General features: G+C 31.8%; 3 protein-coding genes across 12 annotated transcripts; 1 reads left to right on the plus strand and 2 right to left on the minus strand.

The window, feature by feature from the left end:
* The first annotated feature begins 1895 nt into the window (after window positions 1–1895).
* LOC113860799 (ascorbate transporter, chloroplastic) lies at window positions 1896–7398 on the plus strand. 9 transcript variants are annotated; one of them, XM_027493307.1, is made up of 13 exons: window positions 1896–2184; window positions 2420–2465; window positions 2554–2708; window positions 2831–3381; window positions 3814–3921; window positions 4137–4292; window positions 4731–4946; window positions 5300–5509; window positions 5685–5822; window positions 6019–6120; window positions 6302–6367; window positions 6567–6651; window positions 6739–7397. In XM_027493307.1, exons 4-13 carry the CDS (start codon window positions 2950–2952, stop codon window positions 6834–6836), a joined length of 1611 nt encoding a protein of 536 aa, XP_027349108.1. In that variant the 5' UTR covers window positions 1896–2184; window positions 2420–2465; window positions 2554–2708; window positions 2831–2949; the 3' UTR covers window positions 6837–7397. The 9 variants fall into 9 exon arrangements, with proteins under 9 accessions (XP_027349108.1, XP_027349107.1, XP_027349106.1 ...); XM_027493306.1 differs by having other exon boundaries at window positions 1896–2465; XM_027493305.1 differs by lacking the exon at window positions 2420–2465 and having other exon boundaries at window positions 6739–7363.
* A 1059-nt stretch (window positions 7399–8457) lies between these two features.
* LOC113863497 (origin of replication complex subunit 5) lies at window positions 8458–12151 on the minus strand. 2 transcript variants are annotated; one of them, XM_027497098.1, is made up of 6 exons: window positions 11996–12071; window positions 11144–11192; window positions 10184–11050; window positions 9680–10099; window positions 9043–9355; window positions 8501–8929 (listed from the first exon to the last, which is right to left on the minus strand). In XM_027497098.1, exons 3-6 carry the CDS (start codon window positions 11020–11022, stop codon window positions 8879–8881), a joined length of 1623 nt encoding a protein of 540 aa, XP_027352899.1. In that variant the 5' UTR covers window positions 11023–11050; window positions 11144–11192; window positions 11996–12071; the 3' UTR covers window positions 8501–8878. The 2 variants fall into 2 exon arrangements, with proteins under 2 accessions (XP_027352900.1, XP_027352899.1); XM_027497099.1 differs by lacking the exon at window positions 11144–11192 and having other exon boundaries at window positions 8458–8929; window positions 11996–12151.
* A 5724-nt stretch (window positions 12152–17875) lies between these two features.
* LOC113862487 (TMV resistance protein N-like) lies at window positions 17876–22209 on the minus strand. Its single transcript, XM_027495571.1, has 5 exons — window positions 21448–22209; window positions 20119–21214; window positions 19727–20002; window positions 18553–19638; window positions 17876–18385 (listed from the first exon to the last, which is right to left on the minus strand). The coding sequence occupies exons 1-5, from the start codon at window positions 21972–21974 to the stop codon at window positions 17876–17878; spliced, it is 3495 nt and encodes a 1164-aa protein (XP_027351372.1). The 5' UTR covers window positions 21975–22209.
* Window positions 22210–24549: the final 2340 nt, after the last annotated feature.

Genomic DNA, 24549 nt, shown 5'->3' on the forward strand with positions numbered 1-24549 from the left:
AGTTTTACTTATTCCTACCTTTTTATCTTCCTCTCTACTATTTTTGGTAAGACCAGTATGACCTAACCAAAGGAATTAGATAAGTAAACCCACAAAATCATCCAAAAATAAGGATGAATTGTTATTTTCAATTTTTTCCCAAAATAAAATAAATCCAGTCAACCCATTTTTTCAACAAAGCTATAATGACATGCGTATAAATCAACCTATTTTGTTGTCCTAATTTCAAATGCTAACCACAATCCTAAAAAAAAAATTAAAATTAAAATTTACTCATCATTTATCAAAAGAGTTGTGTTATAGATTTGATTAGCATAAATTTTTGGTTTAAACATATTAAATGAGTTCAAGTTGCTAGTAAAATTTATCCTTAATTCCAAATTAAATCAAATCAATTAAATCTATATTAATTCAAGTTAGTTCACTGGATTACACAAGTATCTAAAAATTTTAAAACAATTTAAAAAAAATAAAGGATTTTTTAAAAAATGCTTAGAACAGTTAGCTTTACATTTAAAATACATTAATCCTAATCTCATTCGAATCAATCAAGTTTTAAAATTACAATCATCACACTCTATTTGCGAGTGGCTTTTGTTCATTGATTTCTTCACTAAATTATCATTGGTCATTTCTTCAATTCTTAAACTTAAAAACATAACAAAATATAATGAGTTGTTGGAGGATTAAAATTTGCATTCATATGTCATATTAAAGATGAACTGCATTGTTTTCTTGGTTGGAGAGAGCATTGGTCTTCACATGCTTAGAAAATAAATGCAACCTTCTCACTTTTAACTATGGGATGAATATCAACATATCATATTTAAGGCATAAAAGTATGAACATGTTGCCATTTAATATTTTATATACATTTTATTTTATTTTTCCTTCAAATTTAAATTTTTTTTTCTTCTTATCAACTTAAAACATTAAAATTATATGCCTTGGTTCTAAATGTTTTTTTTTTATAATAGTTTTATTGGTTATATTTTTTTCTTCAATTTATTCTCATATGATAAGTTTTTCTTTATTATCAATAATAAATATATTTTATGTGACACTTTATTAAATTATATTTTTCTTATTATTTAAAAAACAAGACGAAATTTTAGTCAACAATAAAACTATTTTAAAGAGTATATTGTTGAAATTTTCTTTGACTCATGGTTTTTTTTTGTATGCGAATGCAAATATAACAAATTTTCAATTTCTATTATGTTCTTCTTTTAAATACAAATCATTCAAAATTGAAAAAGCACTCGCACTCTTTCTTATAGATAACATTAAAAAAAGAGGTTAAAAGAAAGTTTCAAGAAGCTTCAAAAATAATAACTTTTGCCGTTCTAATTAAACCTATGTATTTGTCTTAAAACTAGTCTCTGTTTGGAGAAACACATGGACCCAAGGAAAAGAAAATGACAAAACACTTTTAACGTTCCACTAGCAGCCACGTGTCAAAAGCAGAATATTCCACGCATGAATCTCAGAACATAGTAGCATCACTTTAATATTATATTTAAAATCTTGAAAAACCTAAAATTTGGAAAACCACTAATATAAATAAATTATTTTTTTGCACTTTTAGGGCTGGGACAAGTTGAGAGGAGGTTTTCATATTTTCGAAATACCCGTAATAACCCTATATTTACTTCCTATTAACGACTCAACCTCACTAGGGCATAGGTAACTAAAGGGGCATTTGAATAATTTTGTGTACAGTGACATTTTCTCTTATGGATGACGTGCCACGTGTAACACTCTCAACCCCCCTTTCTCTTGTTTGTATTGCCACTGGATTTTCTTATTTTAATTTTATCCAAAATCAAATTCTCAAAAAATAAAAATAAAAATTATGAAGAATGATTATTTTATTGAACAAAAAATAAGAATATAATAGTCATTTCCTTTTTTAAAATGTTACTTAAGAAAAACAAGTTCTATTCTATGCTTTGCTTATCCAGTGAGTGAGAAAGAACAAAGCTGAGCGAGAGAGATTTTCATGAATAACAAGAAATTATTTGGTTGAATTTGAATTGGGTTGTTGTGCTGTGACATGGTGTAAGACCCTTCTCACCTTTAAGTTTTCACTGTCATAGCTCCTCAGTTGCATTATCAATACACCACCAATGGCTTTCGGTGGTTTGGTTTCCAGTAGAAACTTCACTTCTTTTATTGGCCCAGGTTCATCTTTCTCAACCACAGTTAACTTTCACTCGTCTAATTCTATTTTTTTGTATATATATATATATTTTCAAAATTTTTAGGTGGCTACCTGTATGTTATGAAGTTAATTATCTACTCCTTGTATGTAATTTACATTCATTTTGCTTTCAAGCTTGCTTTTTGTGATAGAATGTGATTTTCATTGTTAGTACTGTTTTTGGTATTGTTGAAACTTATTTAGTGCAGAATTCAGTCTAATCTTCAGGTTGAGTTGTTGATAGTATAGCCAAATGTTCAAGGTAGATATACTTTTATTGATTTTATGGAGTTCCTTGATGATTTTATCGTACAAAAGTCAAAACAAAATTTCCCTCAATCTTTTTATAGCTAGGGGAGCAACTTGCGGAATGATGATGACCCTTTTATATTCTGTGCCAACATTTGCTTAAAGCTTATAGGATTGAGAGAAGCATGGAATTTTTATGTTGTATTTTATTTTGATGAGAGAATTAGAGATTATTCAGCAATACATGGAAATTATGGTAAGGCTGGTTATTGTGTGTATGAATTGGGTTGGATTTGCTCCTCTTGAAACCCTCTAATTTTTTCATGTAGATAGAGTGTACTGTAGACTATGAACAAGTTTTATGTTTGATATTGGCAGGAAATGTATATCAGTTAGAAAGGGATCTATCACTTCAAAGAGGGGGCATTTCTGGTGTATTTGTTGCTCGTTATGGTGGCCAGATTGCAAAAGATCCTTTTTTAAGATGCCGCGGTGGGATGTGTATTCATACTAAAGCAATTTCAAATGAGAAAGTTTCAAAGCCAATTATTGCATTTCATGAGGAAGTGCAGCATTATTCTCTAGTATCCCAGAAATCCATTCACTGCCTGAACATGAAACTAAAGGCCAGAAGATGTCAATGCTACCTATCTTCAGATTCCAATAGCAGTAGCCATATTGGACAAAAAGCAGCATATGGACTTGGACCACTTGGTAAGGCGAATTTGGCTCGTGTTCGTTACAAGTCTGAGGAATATGATACTGCTGAAACAAAGATGGATCCTCTGGCATCAACAGAAGGGACAGGTGAAGCCATTCTACTGGAAGGAAATGTTCCACAAGTGTCTTCTTGGTGGAAGCATTTTCCTAAGCGCTGGGTTATTGTATTGCTATGCTTTGCAGCATTTCTGCTGTGCAATATGGACCGTGTGAGTATCTTATTTTGACATTCACTGTCTAAATTACTATATAGTCATATTTAAGATGTCTCACATTCCCAATATGTACATTCCTTCATATTTCATTGATTGGCATTGCAGGATCTCTACTACTTTCAATATTTTACTACTTTTTCCTGCAGTTGTTATAATGCTTTCTCCTCCAATTAAGATTTGGATCCTCTTACTAACAAGACAATATCATGTTTTGAGAAAGAAAGACACAAAAAACAAAATCAGTAGGTCCTACCTTAATTGCTTGTGTCTTTGTATCTTATGACATTGTCATGTTAGTATGTAATGCAAGATGATTAATCATTTAATATTTAGTTGTGTGTTTTTTCAATTGCATATTCTTGATAACTCAGTGTGAATTACTAATGTTCCTTCTTATATGCTTTACATGTCCATTATAATATATAGGTAAATATGAGCATAGCAATACTTCCAATGTCACAAGAATTTAACTGGAACACCGCAACAGTTGGCCTAATTCAGTCATCTTTTTTCTGGGGTTATCTACTTACTCAGGTGTGATTGCTATAACCGCTACCCTGAAAATATTAGCCTAATGAGAACTCAATCTCACATGTTTATCTTCTAGTATTCGTTAGCGTACTGGTGCTAGTTGAACCTAGCATAACATTTTTATTTTCTTTAGCATGTGCTAGCATGTTCGGATCCTCAACTATCTTTTTCATAGGTGCATACTGACTTTTATGTAATGTTTTGTTTTTTGGCTTTAGATCCTTGGTGGAATATGGGCAGACAAACTTGGTGGGAAGCTAGTGCTAGGGTTTGGAGTTGTCTGGTGGTCGATGGCAACAATTTTAACACCTATTGCTGCGAGGATTGGGCTCCCTTGTTTGCTTATTATGCGTGCCTTTATGGGGATTGGTGAGGTTGGTCCATTATATGTCTGTACTATTTCTATGGCGTTATCAACCTTGTTTCAGTAACTAAGTTCATACAGTCACTTATCCACTTTTCTATTGTTGTGCAAAACCAATTATCATCTTCAATATAAAACTTTTGGGAGATAAGATTCCTTGCAACTATCTATCTAGTAAGCCAGAAGACAAACTTAGACAATCTTCTTTAAAAGAGACAAGGAAAGTGTTGCATTGCACAGTAGACATAATCCATCCTACATAGGCAAAAATACCGTAATAATTTATACTCCCCAAATCCCAAAATTAAGCTATTTGCCAAATAATACAATCAAATGGATGATTTTTTGACATATAAATGATCATATGTTTTAAATCCATGTGGGTATAGACATGAAGAATATTAGTCTTATGATTTAGCACCAAATTATGCTAATTTTTTGTTTTCAGGGTGTTGCCATGCCTGCGATGAATAATATACTTTCAAAGTGGATTCCAGTTTCAGAGAGAAGCAGATCACTTGCCCTTGTATATAGTGGCATGTACCTTGGTTCTGTGGTCGGCTTAGCATTCTCACCGGTGCTAATCCATAGTTTTGGGTGGCCATCAGTGTTTTACTCATTTGGATCTCTTGGAAGTATTTGGTTTGCCCTATGGTTGAGAAAAGTAAGTCAGATTTCTCTTATTTTCATTGAAATCTATTCATGGATCTTTTCGTGATGGAAAAATATTTTGAGAGGAGGAAACCAAACATCTTCTCCCTGGCAATTCATGTTTGTGCTGATCAATCAAGGGAAAATATCAAAATCATTGCATAGTGTATGACTTCAATTTCATAAGTATGCAAGCTTATTTTCAAGAATTAATGATTCATAGACTGGATGCACAGTGTTTCTGAAATTTTATTTTGGTAGAAAAACCTTATCATTGTTCATATAGCATTTCTGAACGGGAGGGTCACTCCTCACTTCCTGCTTGGGAAGATGACTCATTTCCTTTACTCTGTTGGGTTCTTCCAGGCATATAGCTCTCCAAAAGATGATCCAGATCTTGGGGTAGAGGAGAAAAGGCTCATACTTGAAGGCAGTGCATCAAATGCACCTGTTTCTTTCATCCCTTGGAAATTAATTTTATCAAAAGCACCTGTATGGGCTCTTATAATCTCCCACTTCTGTCACAATTGGGGGACATTTATTCTTTTAACCTGGATGCCTACCTACTACAATCAGGTATTAACCTTGTTTTAATAATATATTAACAGTATACATAATATGCTTTTCATAATACACATCTTAACAACACTTCCATAGTTGCACATGTATCTTTGCAATAAACTCATAAGAGTACATTTACATTTCCCCATTTAATCTATTGAATGAATAAACTAATGGATCAATTTCTCAGGTTCTGAAGTTCAACCTCACTGAATCTGGGCTCTTATGTGTTCTTCCATGGTTAACCATGGCTGCTTTTGCAAATATTGGTGGGTGGATTGCTGACACACTAGTGAGAAAAGGTCTTTCCATAACAGCTGTTCGAAAGGCAAGAAAATCAATACTCTTGTAACTGAAATTTTATCATGCATGACCAATGGATTACAGATGAATTTTCTTAATGGAATGTCCTTTTCCTCAAATAATAGTACCGGCACATTCATATCGTGCTCAATATAAGGAAATATTTTGCATTTATTTCACTCTTCAAAAGGATTCTGCTTTTAATATTTCTGAGTTTGCAGATTATGCAATCAATCGGGTTTTTGGGTCCTGCCTTTTTTCTTACACAGCTGAGCCATGTCAGAACACCCGCCATGGCTGTACTATGCATGGCGTGCAGTCAGGTTTGAGCTAGATCAATATATATATTTTGAGTTTGAATTTCCTTTAATCTTGAATTTTTTATGCTGTAAGTTTTAATTGATTATGAACCATTCCATTAGTACCTCTACATCATGTTTACATATAGGTTTGAAATATATAGAGTCATCTAATTTAAACCATAATTTATTATTTTCTTGACAGGGATCTGATGCATTCTCACAATCTGGTCTGTATTCCAATCACCAAGATATTGGACCACGCTATGCTGTGAGTCATTGCTTTCCTAATTAACATGCACTAGGACCAATAGAAGTGTTCAATACTGATAGTAAAGAGAATGTTGGATATCACCAAAATAATCTTACCTAAAAACTACAATACACTTGGCTTGAGTTATTCTTCTTGACACTCCTACAAACACACATCAATACGTCTATGTCAAAATATTCATGCGTTTCAATTTCAGGGTGTATTGCTGGGACTATCAAATACTGCAGGAGTGCTTGCTGGTGTTTTTGGTACAGCTGCGACTGGATACATACTCCAACGAGGTTTGAGAGTTCTCCACTTTCATTTTGGTTTACTCTTTTTTGCAACTTTTGTCTTGGTTTTCACTTACATGTGATCTTTCATGGCAGGTTCTTGGAATGATGTTTTTAAGGTTGCTGTTGCATTGTACATAATAGGCACATTGGTCTGGAATATCTTTTCAACTGGGGAGAAAGTTCTTGACTGAAGAAGATGACATGTCAAGGAAGGTTGTAGCCTATATAGCCATGGAAATATAGAAACAGATGGAACACCAAACAGATGACCCAACAAGTCTTGGAAGATTAAACCCTCAAGAAGTACAAAAAAAGAGACACCATGGAAGTTTTCACCTAAAACCATGGCTTTTTTTTCTCTATATTCTCCTAGAAATCTTGGATTAACTTCAGACATACTTCTCTAAAGTGAGTTTGTCTCTAAAGTAAATAAGTAAAGGTGTATCTACCTTAACATTTTAGTTAGTTAAGATTAAAATACACTTTAAATTAATATTAGATACACTCTTACTTTAGGGCCAAACTCAATTTACAGGAGCTTTTTTCCCCTTTTGTGCACCTCTAGAACATGAACTCCAGTACTTTCTGTATATAAAGTCTGTGGGGGAATGTCCACCTGTAAAACTTTATCTAAGGCACACACAAGCTTAATATACATGTTATTTGAGTAACTTTGTCTCATGATACCTAGATGGGAATTAAGTTACCCAGTTTTTTTTATTAGAACTCTATAACAAGAACATTCGATTTTTGCCATTTCCTTTTGTTCTGTATTTTTAAAATTAGATCAGTTATTGAACTAACGAAAATACTAGTTGGTGATTTAGTAATCTAATCATCTTTGACTTGTAATTGAACTGTTTTAATCGTATATAACTTATTAAATAATAAATTAACATTATGATAAAATAATGTTTTCATAATCATATACAACAATATCTTAAAGCTTAACCACTGATAGAACATTTTTATTGGTCACATTACAATAACTTAAAACATATATTAACATTATCGATCTAATATTTATTGACAAAAATATGTTAATAACTGACTTGTTTAGCGGTCTGACACTAATTTTCTCAATTTACATTCTATTTGTCAGGAACGTGGAATCGATTCCATGGGAAGCAAAATTTATCTCCTACCACGCGTGTAACATGCTTCATATTTCGTGCATCATACATTTTAAACCATTGATCACTATAGTTTTGATCACTTAAAGTCAAAACAAACATCCACTTTAATGACTTGAACTGACTAGTAGATGTTTTGGTTCAACCATGAACCGGTTTTACTGATAGGTTCAGTCTAGTTTTCCCAACATAGGTTCTACGTGTGCATATATTCCGTTGTCATGCATGTAAATGCATCCCAGAATTTTCCCACAGATAAACTTCCCAATTAAGAGCTTGTTTGGATCAACGTTGTAGCAACGTGAGCAATGTCAAATACAACATCCACGATTAATGTCTAACGAGATTCAAATCTTGATGCAACATGAACGCAGTGAACGACAGTAGGAAAGAAATCAATACCGCCAAAATCGATGGCAATAATCAAACAGGCTACACATGATGTAGGTTTTGGATAGAGAAACCAATCCATGATGTTAACATAGACTATAATTTTCTAGCATTTGAAAGTAAGTCTAATAAATACTATTATAGGCACCGTGTTTAATCAGGCAAAACGCAAGGTTAACATAGATTATAAAGATCAAGGTACATTATTATACGTGAAGCACATAAGATATATTAAAACACAAGTTAAACATTCAGAAGGACTGACAAACGTAACAACATCAAGATGTAAGAAAGAACTGTCAATTCCTCCACATTAAGCATCCATCAAATGCGGTGGCATTCCTTTTAGGACATCAAGATTGTTACTATGAAATTTGGCACTAAACTTTGTGCTATATTACAATTTTATATCCGTTAAGTCATGATTTCAGGATCTTTGCTACTTACAATCCACAATATTTCAAAACCCTTTTAGAGCAATAAACAAAAATCCCTAATAACTCAGATGTTCACTGTAAAATACTCACTCCATCCATCCATGAACTTCCATGATTACAATTGTCCATTCTATCAGTCGAGGATTTTTAGGGGATTCCAGTCATTCATGTTGATAACCGCTGGCCACAGTAGAGGTTATATACACTATTGGCAGATCTACCAGAAAAAAAGTTTGACAACCAAGCTTAGTGAAGTGTAAATGCCAAAGACTGCTATCTTCTATACAAATACTTTGATAACGGGAACTTGAGGCTCCTTGCAACCTGCTTAACAAAGTTGTAAGTATTATTATTCTTTGTTTATGTATTTTGAATCTCCTTACATAATCAATACCGGAGTATGTTTGGAGGAGTGTTAGAAAAGAAAAAGATGTAACCTTCAAAGCCAGGTCTTCAGATATGGTCGATCGATACCGAGTTGTGCCTTCAATTGGGCAGCTTCGTCCTTTGAATATAAAGTTAGCATTGCAAAGACTGGATAGCTGCAAAAGAACATCGGACATCAGTCCACCATTTCCACCTTGAACTCCTAATCCATCATTTAGTTCCTCCTCATCGGATGGCTCTTCTGCAACTGATACAATACATTGAAATATGGCTAACAACCTTTCCAATGGGAAAGTTCCAGGTCCTTTCATCAGTAGTTCCTCTTCTAAACTTTCCTTCTGTTCCAGCACTTTCTCAGAGGGCCTACAAGTACACATGAAAAGGCATAACTCAGAAAACAAAAATAGATAAGCAGCACTGAATAGAGATTACACAAAAGCAAAAATGTGCCATGGGAAGACCTAACTTCTAATATCACCTACAAAGTGATAACAAAACCAATAAGACAACAGTTATATTTTAATTCCAACAAAAACAATAATGAAAAGGAAAACAAGTGAAAAAAGGGAAGAAAAGACTTCATTCACAATAAAAGGCTGTAACCTAAGTTCTCAAGTCCAAAAAATAATTCACGCGGAACTTAGTTGTCAGCACAACACAAATTTGGTATTAAATCACCATACTTACTTCCTCTTACGCTTTCGATTATCAGAACCACCTTTGGAATCAAACAGTGAAGCATCAAGAGTAGCTGGGTTTCTAGAGGCAAGAAATGCTGAAATCAGAAGATACTTTGCACTAGTAGACATATGAAAATCTAGATTGCCAATTTCTTCAAATTGCTCCAAACTCTTGGGATTCTCCTTCCGCTTTTTCTCTTTACGGATCTCAACTTCAGTTGAAGGAATAGATGAAACCTTAAATATCTCATTCAAAGAGGACGCAATATGAGGCTTGATATGACTGAACAGCCTTCGCTTCATCTCTTCATTAGGCACAACTCCCTTATCACTTAAAGGCTCACAATATTTTTCATATAGAGGCTTTAAGGCAGTAGACAAATCACCAACCTGCCCAGAAATTCTACAGAAAGGCCTCAGAGCAACACTGCATGAAAAGAAACAAAGTTCTTCACTATATGAGATCATGTAAAGCTGAAAATGGACTGACAGAGAGATAAAGCTGTCTTACTCCAAAAATGAAGAATACAGCTTCTGGTTTGCTTGGTTTCTCAATAATATTTGACGAATATCTCCTTCTGTGTAATCAGGAAAGTAAATGGGGATGGGCTCCACATAACCCATGTTAGTATAAAAGGTATCCGGGGAAGTAGTACTGATAAAAATTAGACCCACCTCAGGCATCTTTAGTAGATCATAAAGATTAAACAGTAAAGGCAATATAGTAGAACTCTTATCCCACTCCCTAACAAGCTGAAAATTATCAAATACCAAGTAGATCATATTTCCAATTCCCCCTTGTGTCATCTTATTTGAGATCAACTTCTCTGATTTCTCCTTCATATTGTTTATAATATTGGTGAATGCTTCCCGAAGAAAATTGATAAAATCAGATGGTCTTTCACAGCGCTTTGCATTTGAATAACCATTGGAAGCATTTTTCCTATGTAGAAGTAACTGATTTAGAATAGATTCGAACAAGATACGTTGGTTATAACATGTCCTGCAACTAGAATAAACAAGAGGCCGGTTGAGATGCCTGAATAATTGAAGAATTATGCTTGATTTTCCAGTGGAAGAACCGCCATACACAAATAAAGGAAGCATTGGTGAATTCAGAGGTCCCAAAAGACGCAAAATCTCAAGAATCTGGTTACTTCTACCAGGAAAGCTAGAAATTATAGAATCTAGGCTGATGGGATCTCCTCCAACTAAAAGGTCATTAACTGTTAGGGGCTCAAGGCTATTGTTTACTTTTGCTGCAGCTGCACTATTTGATGTAGATGCAGAAGATGAGGCTGAAGATCTGGTCAATCTTCTGGGAATTTGTAGAGCTTCGTCTTTATCCATGCTTTCAGCTGCAGACGATGCTTAACTGCTGATCAATGAGAAAACCATCAATTAAAAATGAAATTAAAAGATATGACTACAAATAAGAATGCCAATGGTTGGTTGGACAGATAATACCAACCATGCAATGGTGAGCCAAAACCCAACCCAATGTAAGGGAAAAATCCAGCCTGACACGAATATAAAAAGTCCATATTATTATCATTTATTCAATCATACCATATTAGCACTTTATACATCAACAAAACACTACCCCCCCTCCCTCTCTCCCAAAGAAAAAGAATTCGGTCCTCAATTCTCCATATCAGTGGCATCAATTAACATGAGTACATTATTCAATCCATGAAAACTCAAATAAGCATAAAAAGACTTGCCTATAACCACTATACTGATCAAGATTCATCATCAACACCAGATAACAAAAAAACAAAAACAAAAAAAAAGCCTAAAGTGAAATACAAGTTTCCTTTCAAAAGTAAATCTGAAATGCATTGACTCCCCTGGATTGGTCAACAAAACAGCTCAAACAAATAAACAAAAAATATTGGAGTTCACTTAAAATGAAGCCATTATGCGACTGTAAAAGAATCGAGTTTAGAAACAGGAAAACCCAGAAGGCACAGCATAAGCAACGTGGCCAAGAAAACCAAACTCTGATATCCTCAATATAAAACTATTGATGATTTAGAAACCAATTAATGCAATGCAGGACAGCAGAACAAAGCCAACTAGGTAATTTTCGAACAAAAATTCATCATTGGTAAATTGGCCACTAATTAGGGTTATTTTCAATTACAAGGATTTGGCCCACTTCTATTCCTAGTTTTTCTACCACTACAAGACCCACTTTCAAAAAACGGAACTTTTCACTGTTAATTACAAAATCGAAGAGATCAAAGTTCAGAAACAACAGCAATACTTGAGAAACCCAAGATGCAGCAGAACCATCCTAGAGAACAAGGAAAATGGTTACCTTAATGGTGAGATGAATGAAGAGAAGAGTGATAAACAAAGGCAGTAAGAAATGAATGTGAGGGGTTTGCCTTTACACAGTGATCTGTGATGGCGCCAAATCCAATATATTAGACCCGCGAAAATTGACCTAAGTTTTCCTTCTCAGGCTTTGCTTTCCTTTTTTTTTTTTTTCCCTGAAAATAAAATACATATATTAATTAGAAATATTGTGAGCCTGGTTGTCTCATCTTACATTGGGAAAATTAAAATTATTATCATCATCTTGGTTATTACATAACCATTTTAAATTTAAAATGTTAGTTCAGTAATTTCAACTGTTGCTTAGCTTTTTTGAATTTACCCCTAAAATTAATTTTTGGAAAAAATATTGATGATAAAACAAATTTGTAAAAGATTAAACGATGAATTATTAAACCATAAGGTAATAAAATATTAAAAAAATTATTTTTTAGTATTTTCTAAATAAATTTAAAATAAAACAATTTACTAATTTAAAATAAAAAAATCATTTTCTAAAACTAAGCAATACTTAATATTTTTTATTTATTCTAGAATCAGATAATCAAATAAAAATATTAAATGAGGAAAGGTTGAGAAGAATCATGAATAGCTCATTCGAATCTTTATTTTAATTTTAATATAAATAATAACAATGAAGAAACAGATAATTTTATTTTTTAAAAATAAAATCTTAAAATAATATTTTTAAAAAATATATTCTTTGTCTATAGTTTTTTTTTGCCACATCAACACTTATTTTGTCTAATAAAACTTATTATTATTATTATTATTATTATTATTATTATTATTAGTTAAATTTTGTATTAAAAAGAGATGAAAGTAAATTTCATCTATTGTATAAATAAATTTTATAAGATTGCGCCACAAATCACTCTAGCCTAACTTTTAAAACTTAATTCAATTATCTGTAACTTTTAAAGTATTCTACGTGTGCTTTTATAAATTTATTTAATCTAATATAAATAATAAAAAATAATTAAAGAAATAAATAAATAAAAAAGTGAGTAAGTTAAAATTAATTTTAATATATTGATATGGTAAATATTTTTTACATTGTTAATTATGTATAGATTATCATATTAATAAAAATTTTTAATTTTGTAATAATTAAATTAAAAAATATATCCTATTATATTTTAAGTGATTAAAAGTATACAAAAATTTATACTGATAATATACTAAAATTAAACTTTTAAAATAAATATTTATTATATTAAATTCAATTCACACTAAATTTATATATACTTATATAATTTTATTTATGAAACTACTATGTCACTTGTAAGTAAATATTTTTAATACGAGAGTTGTGGTTTCTAAGTATCTTTTAATAATATACTTGTTATTTATGTGGCATTTTTAGCTAAATGATCGAGAGTTGTAGTTTCTTTCACTGGATTATAGAAGATGAAGAAGAAATTATTCTGATACAATAAAGGGGAGGAATTTTGATACTTTTAAGGTTGATGGTGTCTAATAAAAAGACTGATCAAGATTTTGATTTATATTTTAATATTTATTATTATTTAATGTGATAAGTTTATTTTTGTAGAGCCTTTAGTAGTATTAAGAATGATTCACTTAAGTTATACTAAAAGCAATATATTAATAAATTAATTTATGGTTATTTTGGAGAAATATATTATGTGATGTTGTTGTTAAAAAGATAAACTAATATTATATTATATGAATGTCGCAAGACAATAATATTAAAATCTAACTTTACATTAATAATAAGTTGAAATTGACATCACATTCTCAGTAAACACAACAAAAAGTTTTAAATAATACCAAAATACGTTATTGTTTAGTGAAAAAAAAAAATATATACTTCATGGATCTTTGTTTGGTGTCCTTGTTGGAAGCTTCATTCTTTTTGGTGTCTAAGATGTTGTCCTGATGATTAAGTTATTTGGTAAGAATGTGTTTTGAGTTGTTGATTCAGTTGGTGACTGAGATGATTGAGTGCATACTACTCCACGGTTTTTACACTCAATGACAAATCTTTTTTGCTCAATTTTATTGCATCATCTATCATTTATTTAGGCTCTTTATTTCTTGTCCTTTTGGGTCTTTTAAGTTGCTTTCTTATCGGTGAAATATGAAGTTTCAATCCACATATTTGAGCCTGGATATGATGTGCTGACATTACTTCATAAGCTTCTTTTTTATAATACGAGTGGATAAAATCTTCTAAATTGAAGTTCATATAATTTATATGTGGGTAATTATATGACAACATAGTATCTTTATGAGCATTCAATATTTGCAAGAGAATTTGTGGTTGTTTAACAACAAAGCTATCTCTCAAATATTTGATATGCCTAATCTCAAAAATTTGGTCGTCATCTCATAATAAGTGAAAAAAAAGGACTATATTAAATTACATTAATAGATAGAAGATGAAAGTGAAACTTAAATAAAAGTTAAAAGAATATTATAAAACATATTAAAAATTTATAGGATCATTAGTTATATCTTACTCTATTTGTAGCCCTTTGTTATTTCTACAACCTCTTAAGGATTTTTGACAATACTAACAGTTCAAATTGCATTAGTTTCTTCTTATTCTCAATCCACCTCTCCATAAAAAATACATTCCTTTACCATGGTAATAACAAATTTTTCTCTTGGTCCAAAATAGTACTATTAAAAGATTTAGATATATTATTTAACAAATCACACCAAAATAATATTATTAAAAGTTTCAGACATATTATTTAACAAATCACATTTTAATTCAAATGTAAACTAAGACCTTCTCTTTTTGTCTTTGCATATTTGGGAAGAATTTTCCACACATGTACATTCTCTCTTACCTTCTCTTGTTTTGTTTTTCCTACTACCTCATTGATATTATAAAAAATGTCAACAATAAAATGTTCCTAATCTGAGTCTCTAAATTATATATTTGTTGCACTATAGTTACTATTTACATCTCTCTTTTCCCCCACCAACCTCTATTTCATCCTCTCTCTTTTTTTGTGACATTTTCTATTTTGGTCTACCATCATTACCCACATTCATATTGCATCCTGCATTGCCATTTAATTGGGAATTGTATAATAATTCTAGTTCTAACGTAGATGCACTGCATATATAATTTAATCTTTCTTAAACATTTTGATACTCTTACTATTTTCAAACCACATTTATTATTAATGAGTTCTTTTAAATTTTCATTTAAAGTCACCTATTTTGTACAAGATTTCCTCTATAATTGTCTAACCCATGTTCTTTATTTAAACTCTCTTAATAGGACTAATAATTTTCATCTACTTCCAATGCATTACTTTGCCACTCTCGTAGGTAGTTTTCTTTTCCTTCATAAAACAACCTCCACGGTGAACTTAATCATGCCCTAATGCAAAGTGCATTCAAGTAAATAATTAATAACAACTAAAATGTACAAAAACACAATTTTGGAACTAAAATACAATAGGACAACCACACATGCAAACTACAACCTCTTTTTTTAACACTTCTTCTTTCAACACCCAAAACCATAATGCAACAATAAAATATCTGTAAAATCAACAACAAACACAAAATAAATTCAATAATTTTACATACTTTTAATAGTGCCAAGATTCCTAGATGAATGTTCTTAAAAAAATTCACAAGAGTCATTATGATATTTTGTTAATGTACGATGATGAACTTTGTAATTTTTTCTTTCTTTAATATATGCTTTTTTTGTACTTTTGTGTGGTACAAGAAATATCACTTAAAAAAATAGAACAATATTATCTTATTCTACATCTAATTCTATCTTAGCAAAGTTAATAACATCATCATCAATAAAGTTAGTAATATTGTCAATTAAGTTTAACAAAAAGACTCAACTTGAAATAAATTTACTAGATAAGAAACCTATGTGAAAAAAAGAAGCTAGAAGATTAAAGCAAAACAAAACCAAGTGTTAGAGGACTAATCTATTAATTTAACATTTTTTATAAGTTATTAATTTAGCTAGTTTAAATTTTGTCTTTCTTCTTTATTATTATATAACTTTATGTTTTATGAAAAAGAATAAGTTCTAAAAAAGGTAAACGAAAGAAAATAAAACAATAAATTCTTTTTAATTTATCTATTTAGATAGAAAAAAAATTAAACAAACTAAGAAATTTAATAATTTTGTTAAAATTAATTGCTCAACTTCTTAATTTATCATTTGTTAGGGAGTTTTCTTTTGACTTTTAAATTACTCAAATTGAATAAATATATTACTTAGAAAAAAGGGTATTAATGAAAAAAATAAAAATAAATATTATCTTTAAACTTTTATATAAATAGATAAAAAGAAAAAATAAATAAGAAACAATGAATCTAAGTTTGTAAGAGATGCAGTAATTGGCTGCATGGATAGTCAAATTGTAAACCATAAATTAAGCTTAAATAATATTTTGTCAATTGATTCACATGTTCATTAGTATGTATAGTCGAGTTTATGAATACACATATAATTATATTTTTTAAATATTTAAATTATTTATTTAAAATTTGGACCATATTGTGACTTATGATGAAATTTTTAATATTTTAGGTATGCTTTTTATTATATTAATTATGCTTTTGATGTTTTATTTAACACATTGTCTTAAAAAATAAAGTAAAAAGTGAATAGTTTCTGGATAGTTAAGACATGATTATAAATATTCTTAATGATCATAAAATAATGACTATCCAATCCTTTTATTTATAGGATACCATCATAAATAGCAACACAAAATTAAAAAGTATTGAAAATATTAGATTTATTATACTCAATTAGCTGAAACTTAAATTGATCTTATCTCTTAATTCTCTTAATCTGTTAATGATATAATCATCTATCAATTGATTAACTACGATTAATCATTGAATAATCAATTAAAAATAACAATAATGTTAAAGAAACAATTATAATTAACAAATAAATGAATATCATATATTTAAATTAAAGTTCAAAAAGAGTTATACCACATAATTAACTCGAGTTCATAATAAAAAGTGTTTAATTACACGTAACTATAATGATAAAAGTATAAAAAACTAAACATAAACATTCGTAATCCTAATCAATAAAGAAAGAAAACTCTATGGCTGATCTGTTCTAACAAAACACCAACTCTGTGATGAAGAACTTTCTCTTGCAGATCCTGTAGAGTCAATGAATGAAATGGGAGAATGAGATGATGTGAATGGTGGAAGAGTTTGGAAGATTAAAAAAAAAATCCTTATAGTTGACGTTGCATGACCTGAGTGTACCTCATAGGATAGGACAAAGAATGTCTTTCGTGTGAGAATGTTCTGAGGACGCCCTAGATAGAGATCTTGTAATCTAGCACGGGACGTGTTGGTATAGAGCTCGATTTAGCACATGACATGTTGATGCTAAACACGCCCTCTCTAGAGGGTCTATTAGGATAGTATGGGGCGCACTGATGTCAGCAGACGTACTGTATTCATTCTGATTCTACTCATTCTTTTATTATTTCTCACAACTTTTCTCCATAATTTGATCCGTTATCCAAGTGGCATTGTCATCACCATCTCTAATAAAATCAACATAAACTTAGTCAATTTATAGAATAACAATTCAAATAACAAAATAAGCTAAAATTCCATAAATAAAGTTGCAGACAGTTTATCACACTTAAGAATTCATTTTGGTTTCTATGTAAAAAAAGAAATGTGTCATGAAGGAGTGTAAAAAATAAAAACACATAACACACAGGCGTTCATTTCAATTTTACAGAAATACACACAACAGATGTTGACGAACAAACAAAATTTATTTGTTTATAGACTGAATTGGTCTTATATAAATAGTATCATCAAGCTCAAATGCCACATACTGAAAAGGTTGATGGTACTATGTGGTGAGCTCCAATATCTCTGAGTCTGGATGCAATTGCTGGGTGGTAATGGTATTGTTCAAAACTTGAATATCTTGTTTGTATAACCAACGGGAACCACAGCTCACCACTTTCAAATCCAATACATCTGGATGACTACATTTGTCAGCATCAGTGAAATATTTTGCTTTTTGAAACAGTCCAAAGCGACTACTTTGGCAAATTTGGTCCCAGGATTCAGGGTCAGCTAGAAAGAGAATATAAAGGTGAGCACAACCCGACTTCATCCGAGATAAACGTGTTTCCCTAATGCATTTACCCAATGGGTTACCTAAATTGCATTTGACTACATAATCGAATCCCTCATGTGGTTCAGCATAACTTATTAATAGGAAACACAGAGCAATTCCCATCCTATCATTCAGCGGGCAATTACGAGGGACTGAAACATATTCACCATCTTCTTGATGGGTAAACCATGATGGAATTTCACTGCCTGTGATCACCATGTCAAATGAATCCGCTACCTGCAACACTTATTTGAGTAAGTAGCTAGAAAGGCAAATTATATCAGTTACACGCGCTACCCAAAGGAAGTTCTTGAGCAACCAATGCCCAGATTTCATACCAAGTCAAAGATTATGTTTTGTATCATATTTTGAATGATTTGGTGTACCCCCCACACAAGACATACCTTGCGAGGATATTGTCCACATGATGCAAAGAGACTGCATAAATCGAATTTGGATGTTTCCAGTGAATAACAATTGCTTGCATACAAAAGCCTTATACTTGATGGAAGCTCTGGCAACCACCGAAGCTTTTTGCAATGAATTAGTGAAAGAAATTCCAGCTTTGAAAGTTTAGAAATGTTTATCGGCACAGTAACAAACTTGTTACCAGCCATCCACAACTTCTTCAATGATGTTAGGTTGGAAATATCATGTGGAATTGATTTTTCAGACAAATTGCAATAAGATAATTCCAGATAGATCAGAGAGGACAGATACAAGAGAGAAGGTGGAAACCCGTGTCTAATGTGAGTTGGTTGACTCTTACGCACCAGCTTCTCGTTCCCAGAAAATGATAAACTACCGAGCTTCCAGCAGTCATAAATATATAGGTATTCAAGGGACTTCAATCTATCAATGGTCTCTGGTAGGCCAACAAGGTTTTCGCAATATGTTAAATCCAAACAAACAAGGCCAACAAGGCATCCAAGTGATGAGGGAAGTTCCCTTATGCGAGTTCCGTCTAAATATAGCTCTGATAAATGTTGCATACCTTCCCCAAACTCAGGGAGATTTCTAAATTTAGAGCAACCAGAAAGAACCAACTTCTTCAAGGAGCACAATCTTTGCATGCTGTCTGGAAGGGAAACAAAAAGCTTGCAATTCTCTAAGTTCAAAACCTCAAGGCCAACTAAACATCCGAGTATTGTGGAAAGTTTTCTTATAGCTGTTCCCTTCAAAGAAAGCACTAACAAATGTTTCATACTTTCCCCAAATCCTGGAAGAATTTTGAATTCAGAGCAACCATCGAGATGTAGCACCTTCAGTGAACTCATCTCCAGTTTACTTGGAAGAGCTTTAAGACTTGTGCAATAATCCAAATACAATGTAACAAGTTTCTTGTGGTGTACAAGGGATGGATGGACTTCGGCTAGGCTACTGCAAAATCCAAGATCCAATGTTTCAATATTTGGAACCCCAGAAAAATCAGGCAATCGCTTTAGGTTCTTGGAAAAACTCAAATCCACGTGCTTCAGCATTTCCAGAAACTGGTCAAATTAGTAAATGAGAAAAGGTTAACAGGTTTCAACGTTATTCTAATAAAAATAATAGGAGCTTCTGATAAAAGGATCATACCTTTACTCCATGCCATAGTTGTTCAATTTCGCTATGAGACAATTTAATGTCAGATAATTCATATGACCGATCCATGAGTGGCAAAGTTTTCAAAGAGCATCCTCTCCAATGAAGAACTTTTAGTGAACTAGGAAGGAAGTTCAAACCAAATTGAAGTTTCAGGTCATCTAAAATGAGATATTTTAGCTGCTTTGTGTTGGAGAAGGCTTCAGTGCTCCAGCGTGCTACGTGTGGTTGAAGCAAGTTTAAAACAATTCCTTGAATTACCTCAGTTCCCTTACAAAACCAAAAAGATAATAACATTATTTAGTTTTTGTCTTACCATAATAATGCCACGTTTTTTAATTTGTACGACACCTAAATCCAACAACTGTAAAATATTTGGCACCTACCTTACTTTCTGTAAACACAGTATCAATTTGGTCACGAGACCACAATCTACTGCGCTTTCCAGGATCATTTGGAGATTCTTGGAATACAATATTCCTGCCCATTTCTTGAATCAAATCATGCATCTCCAAATTATCACTCCACCATTCTATAGTTACCAAGGATCTTTCAATCAAAACTTCAATTCCTATAATGGGATAATGGTCACTATTTTGTAATATCTTTATTACTTTATTTCTTTTCATTCCTTTGAAGAAACATGCTATATCTAGAAATAAATTCTTCTCCATTGCATTTAAGCCCTCATAACTTATTTTCAGTGTATCTAGAATTTCAGGATGTGACTGACTTTTTATTTGTTCCAAAGCACTATGCCAAACATCAACGGATCTTCTATAAAGATAGGAACCCAACACCTCCAGTGCCAATGGAAGACCCTTTGCATATTTGACCACTTCTTTGGACAAATCCATATAACATTGGTCAGGTTGAGTTTGTTTGAAGGCTTTGAGAGAAAAGAGATGAAGGGAATCAGTTTGGACTAACCCTTCAACCTCATAAGTTCCGTACACACCATGTATCAATAACAGATGCATATCTCTTGTTGTGATTATTACTCTGCTTCCTGCACCAAACCAATCTTTCTTTGCAGCCAAATTTTCCAATTGGCTCCGATGGCTTACATCATCAAGAACAAGAAGAACCTTTCTATTGCATAAAGAGTTTCTTATTGTCTTTTTCCCATCATACAAATCGTGAATATCACAACTGTTTATATTTAGACGAGAAAGAAGATCCTTTTGTAATTGAACCAAACCATTTTTCTCATATACCTCTCTAACGTTGGGAACAAAGCAACTAATTTCGAAATTCTCTTTTATTGCTTCATACACTGCTCTTGCGATAGTTGTCTTACCTATGCCACCCATGCCCCATATGCCTATGAGGCGAACATCATTCAACCATATTCCAATGAGCCTGTTCACTTCCTCCACCCTTGAATCAATCCCAACAAGGTTTTCATTGCAAGATGGCAGTTTTGGTATCAACTTTTTAAGAATGTGTTGAGCAATGTCATCGACGAGCATTGCTTCAGGCCTATATAGACAAAAGGAAAGAAAACTCGTATTAAGCCCATCAAGAACCATAGAAAAATAAAGCCTTGGCTGCAAATTAATAAGGTCTGATTTTATGTTTGCAAATTCATTTAACCAAAGTGTTTCATATTCTATTCTATATACATAAAAAAAAGGGTTAACAAATTACATTTTAAAAACCTAAATTAACTAATCCTTTGTGTTAAATAAAAAGAAATTAGTGAGAGAGCTCACTGATTGTTGGAGTCCCAGCCAGAATAACCAGCAACTTGTCTTAATGCATTTCTCCAATTTTCAACCTTGTAACTGCCTTTTCCGAATTTCAGTTCATGTATTTTGAAAGCTTCCTCAAAGCTATATTTTTGATGCCTCACATTAGAGGGATCCACACCATAGAAGATTGGAAAGACTTGTAGGCCTTGTTTGTTCTTACACTCAACAATCATTTGGAGTTCATCCAAACACCAAGTAGAAGCAGCATAGTTTGGTGAGAGTATGATGATTGCAAACATAGACTCTTCAATTGCTTTCAAAATTTCTTGTGAAATGGCATGACCTCTCTCAAGGTCTTTGTCATCCCTGAAAGTTTTGATTCCTTTTCTTTTAAGCGAAGCACAAAGATGATCAGTAAATCCTTTACGAGTGTCTTCTCCCCTAAAACTCAAGAACACATGGTATAGGTAGGTCCATGACCCTGATCCTGAACTATAGGAAGATGCAGATGCAGAAGAAGAGGCTTCACCTTCAGCTTGTGTTTGCATGTGTGCTGCTTAATTAATTTTAGTAGCAGGGCTTGATTAATTACCAGAATTTTACCAGTAAGATTATGGTTCTGTTTGGAGATTCTATATATGGTAGCAATAGCAAACCACAAATCTCGTTTCACAGCTTTCTAGTGTGAACGATGAGACGTTGGAGGAAAGAGAGATACACAAAAAGAGGGAAGTGAGAGGAGGTTTCCATGAGTGACTTCGGTGGGTTTTGACTTCGTTTGGTCGGCACACCAAAGAAAATAAAATAGTTAAGCAGTAGTGAAAGCTTAGTTATCTTTGGATTATAATATTCTTGACTCTTTTGTTCTCTTTCCATTTTTCTCTGTTATAACAAAAATAATACCAACTATTTGTATAAATAACATTTCTCTACTTTTGCTCGGAAAGAACAGTGAAAGAAAAGGAAAGCTAAGTTTGAAACTTAAAAAACTAGATTGTCTTTGCAGAAAAGCAAGAGGAAGCTGGCCTGGTAGCTTCAAGGGTGCAGGATAAGAATTACAACGCAATACTATGAATTTTTCCTAGTGTGTGTACAAACATAATTAATCATATTTCTCGGTGAGAGTTAATTTTAAATTTTGTAGCTTTAGTATTAATTTAACTTGATTAGATAAAAATAGGCCAAACAGTGAAAAGTGGCCAGACCGTTTTAAATCTAGTTTAAATTAGTTTATTTAATTAACATATTTAATTTAAATTTTTTAAAAAGTCTAATTAATTAAATAAGTCAATTTGAGTTTAAGAAAAAAATTATTAAACTTATTTATTTAAAATTTATAATAATATATTAAATAATTTTATATAAAAATTATAATATAATAATATATTAAATTAATTAAATTTTAAAATAATAAAATTTTAAATTAAAAACTTTATTTTTTATTAGAGTTAAAAAGATCTTTAATATATATATATTCTTTAAGAGAGAGAGTCTTATTTACTTGAGTATTTTATATGTGTAACACTAGTTTACATTATACTGTTTTAATTATATTTATATGATTTGAAAATGATAAATAAAAATATATAACTTTATTATATATATTTAAAATATTAAATTATTTTTTTAATAATTTATTTAAATATAAGTCTTATAACTTTTAAAAAAATATATTTATTTAAATAATTTAATAGTATATTTAAAAAAAAAAAACTTAATTATCTATTTGACATGTATATTTCTCACTAGTCTTATAAGCCATGCGTTTCAGTTCCCTAAAATATGGGAGAGTGAGCAAGAAGTTAATCTTAGATAGCATTCTACGTACAGACAAAAATAAGCAATCTGAATTTTAAACATCACATGTGCACATCAATTCTACTACCGTAGACTCCACTGTTGTTCCTACTAACCATTTTTTAAAATCATTCAAGAAGGCAAGGAAAACAAACTTATATGACAAAATATCTTTAAGGAGCTATCTTCCTCCCATTTTCACTCCTTGCTGAATTCTTGTCTGTCTCTATTCCCACACTTTCTCCTCACATCAATCTCCTTTCTTCTCAAACTGAAAGCCACACTCACTTTTCTCTTCCATGGTATCTGCCTTTCATCTCTCTCTCTCTTGCTCACATGATCAATAATCCATTGTCTTTTTCTTTATTTCTCCTGAGATAGGCTCTTAATAAAAGGAAACCGTCTCTTCTCTCTTCATATATATATATAAAAAGAGCGGTCACTAGAAAATAAGCATTACGGAGACACACACTGAAAGAACTCACGCTAATCAGAAAAGAGTACGCTAGTTAAAGGAAGGAAGAGTTGGAGAAAATAAAAGAGATCAAGATTACAAAGAGAACACCAAGGTTATGGATCGTCCTCTTAATGTTTGTTATTGATATGTGTGAGAACTTTAACGTGAGTGAACTCTGTAAGTCGTAATAGGAAGCTTTAGAGAGAATGAAAGAACTAACATTAACTTCCAAACCATGTCATTAAAAGCTTCTCACCATACAATTATGTCTAAAGAGAGAAGGAAAACAATCAATCTTGTAGAACATAGTTTATCACAAGTCACATGGCTTAAGTATCTACTATTCATCATTTAGAACACCAAAGAAAAAGAGGGATATAAACCATAAGTGTCAATGCTAAACTGGATCCTCCCAAATCCTCGCACCTCGTCACATTTCTAATATGCAACTACAAATTGAGACTGACTAACATAATGAGGGACATGTTCTCAAATTGGACAGATTAAAATTTATGTTAGATTTGATTGAAGTAAAGTATCTTGGTTTTGTGAAAGAAGAGGGAAGCCAAGGTTTTATATTGACTTAAAGTTCTTTATTTTAAACTGCACCAATCTTAAACATTTTATGCTTGTATTTGACTTTCTTCAAACCCGTGTCCTCTGTTGAAGGGCACATTTTTTCTGGCATGGCTGAACAAAATTTTCTAATCGAAATCCGCTAAAGCAAACCCGTGCGTATGAACGGAAGCATCAATGCTTGAAAAATAATGTAAGTCTATCTCTGCAAATTATATATAGCAACGCACAAATATTGTAGCAGGGTGCAGTCAGATTTTTGCATTCTTCTATATGAATTAAACATATCATGG

Source organism: Abrus precatorius, unplaced genomic scaffold (genome assembly GCF_003935025.1).
Source record: "Abrus precatorius isolate BTA unplaced genomic scaffold, Abrus_2018 Scaffold3, whole genome shotgun sequence".
NCBI classification, from domain to species: Eukaryota; Viridiplantae; Streptophyta; class Magnoliopsida; order Fabales; family Fabaceae; genus Abrus; species Abrus precatorius.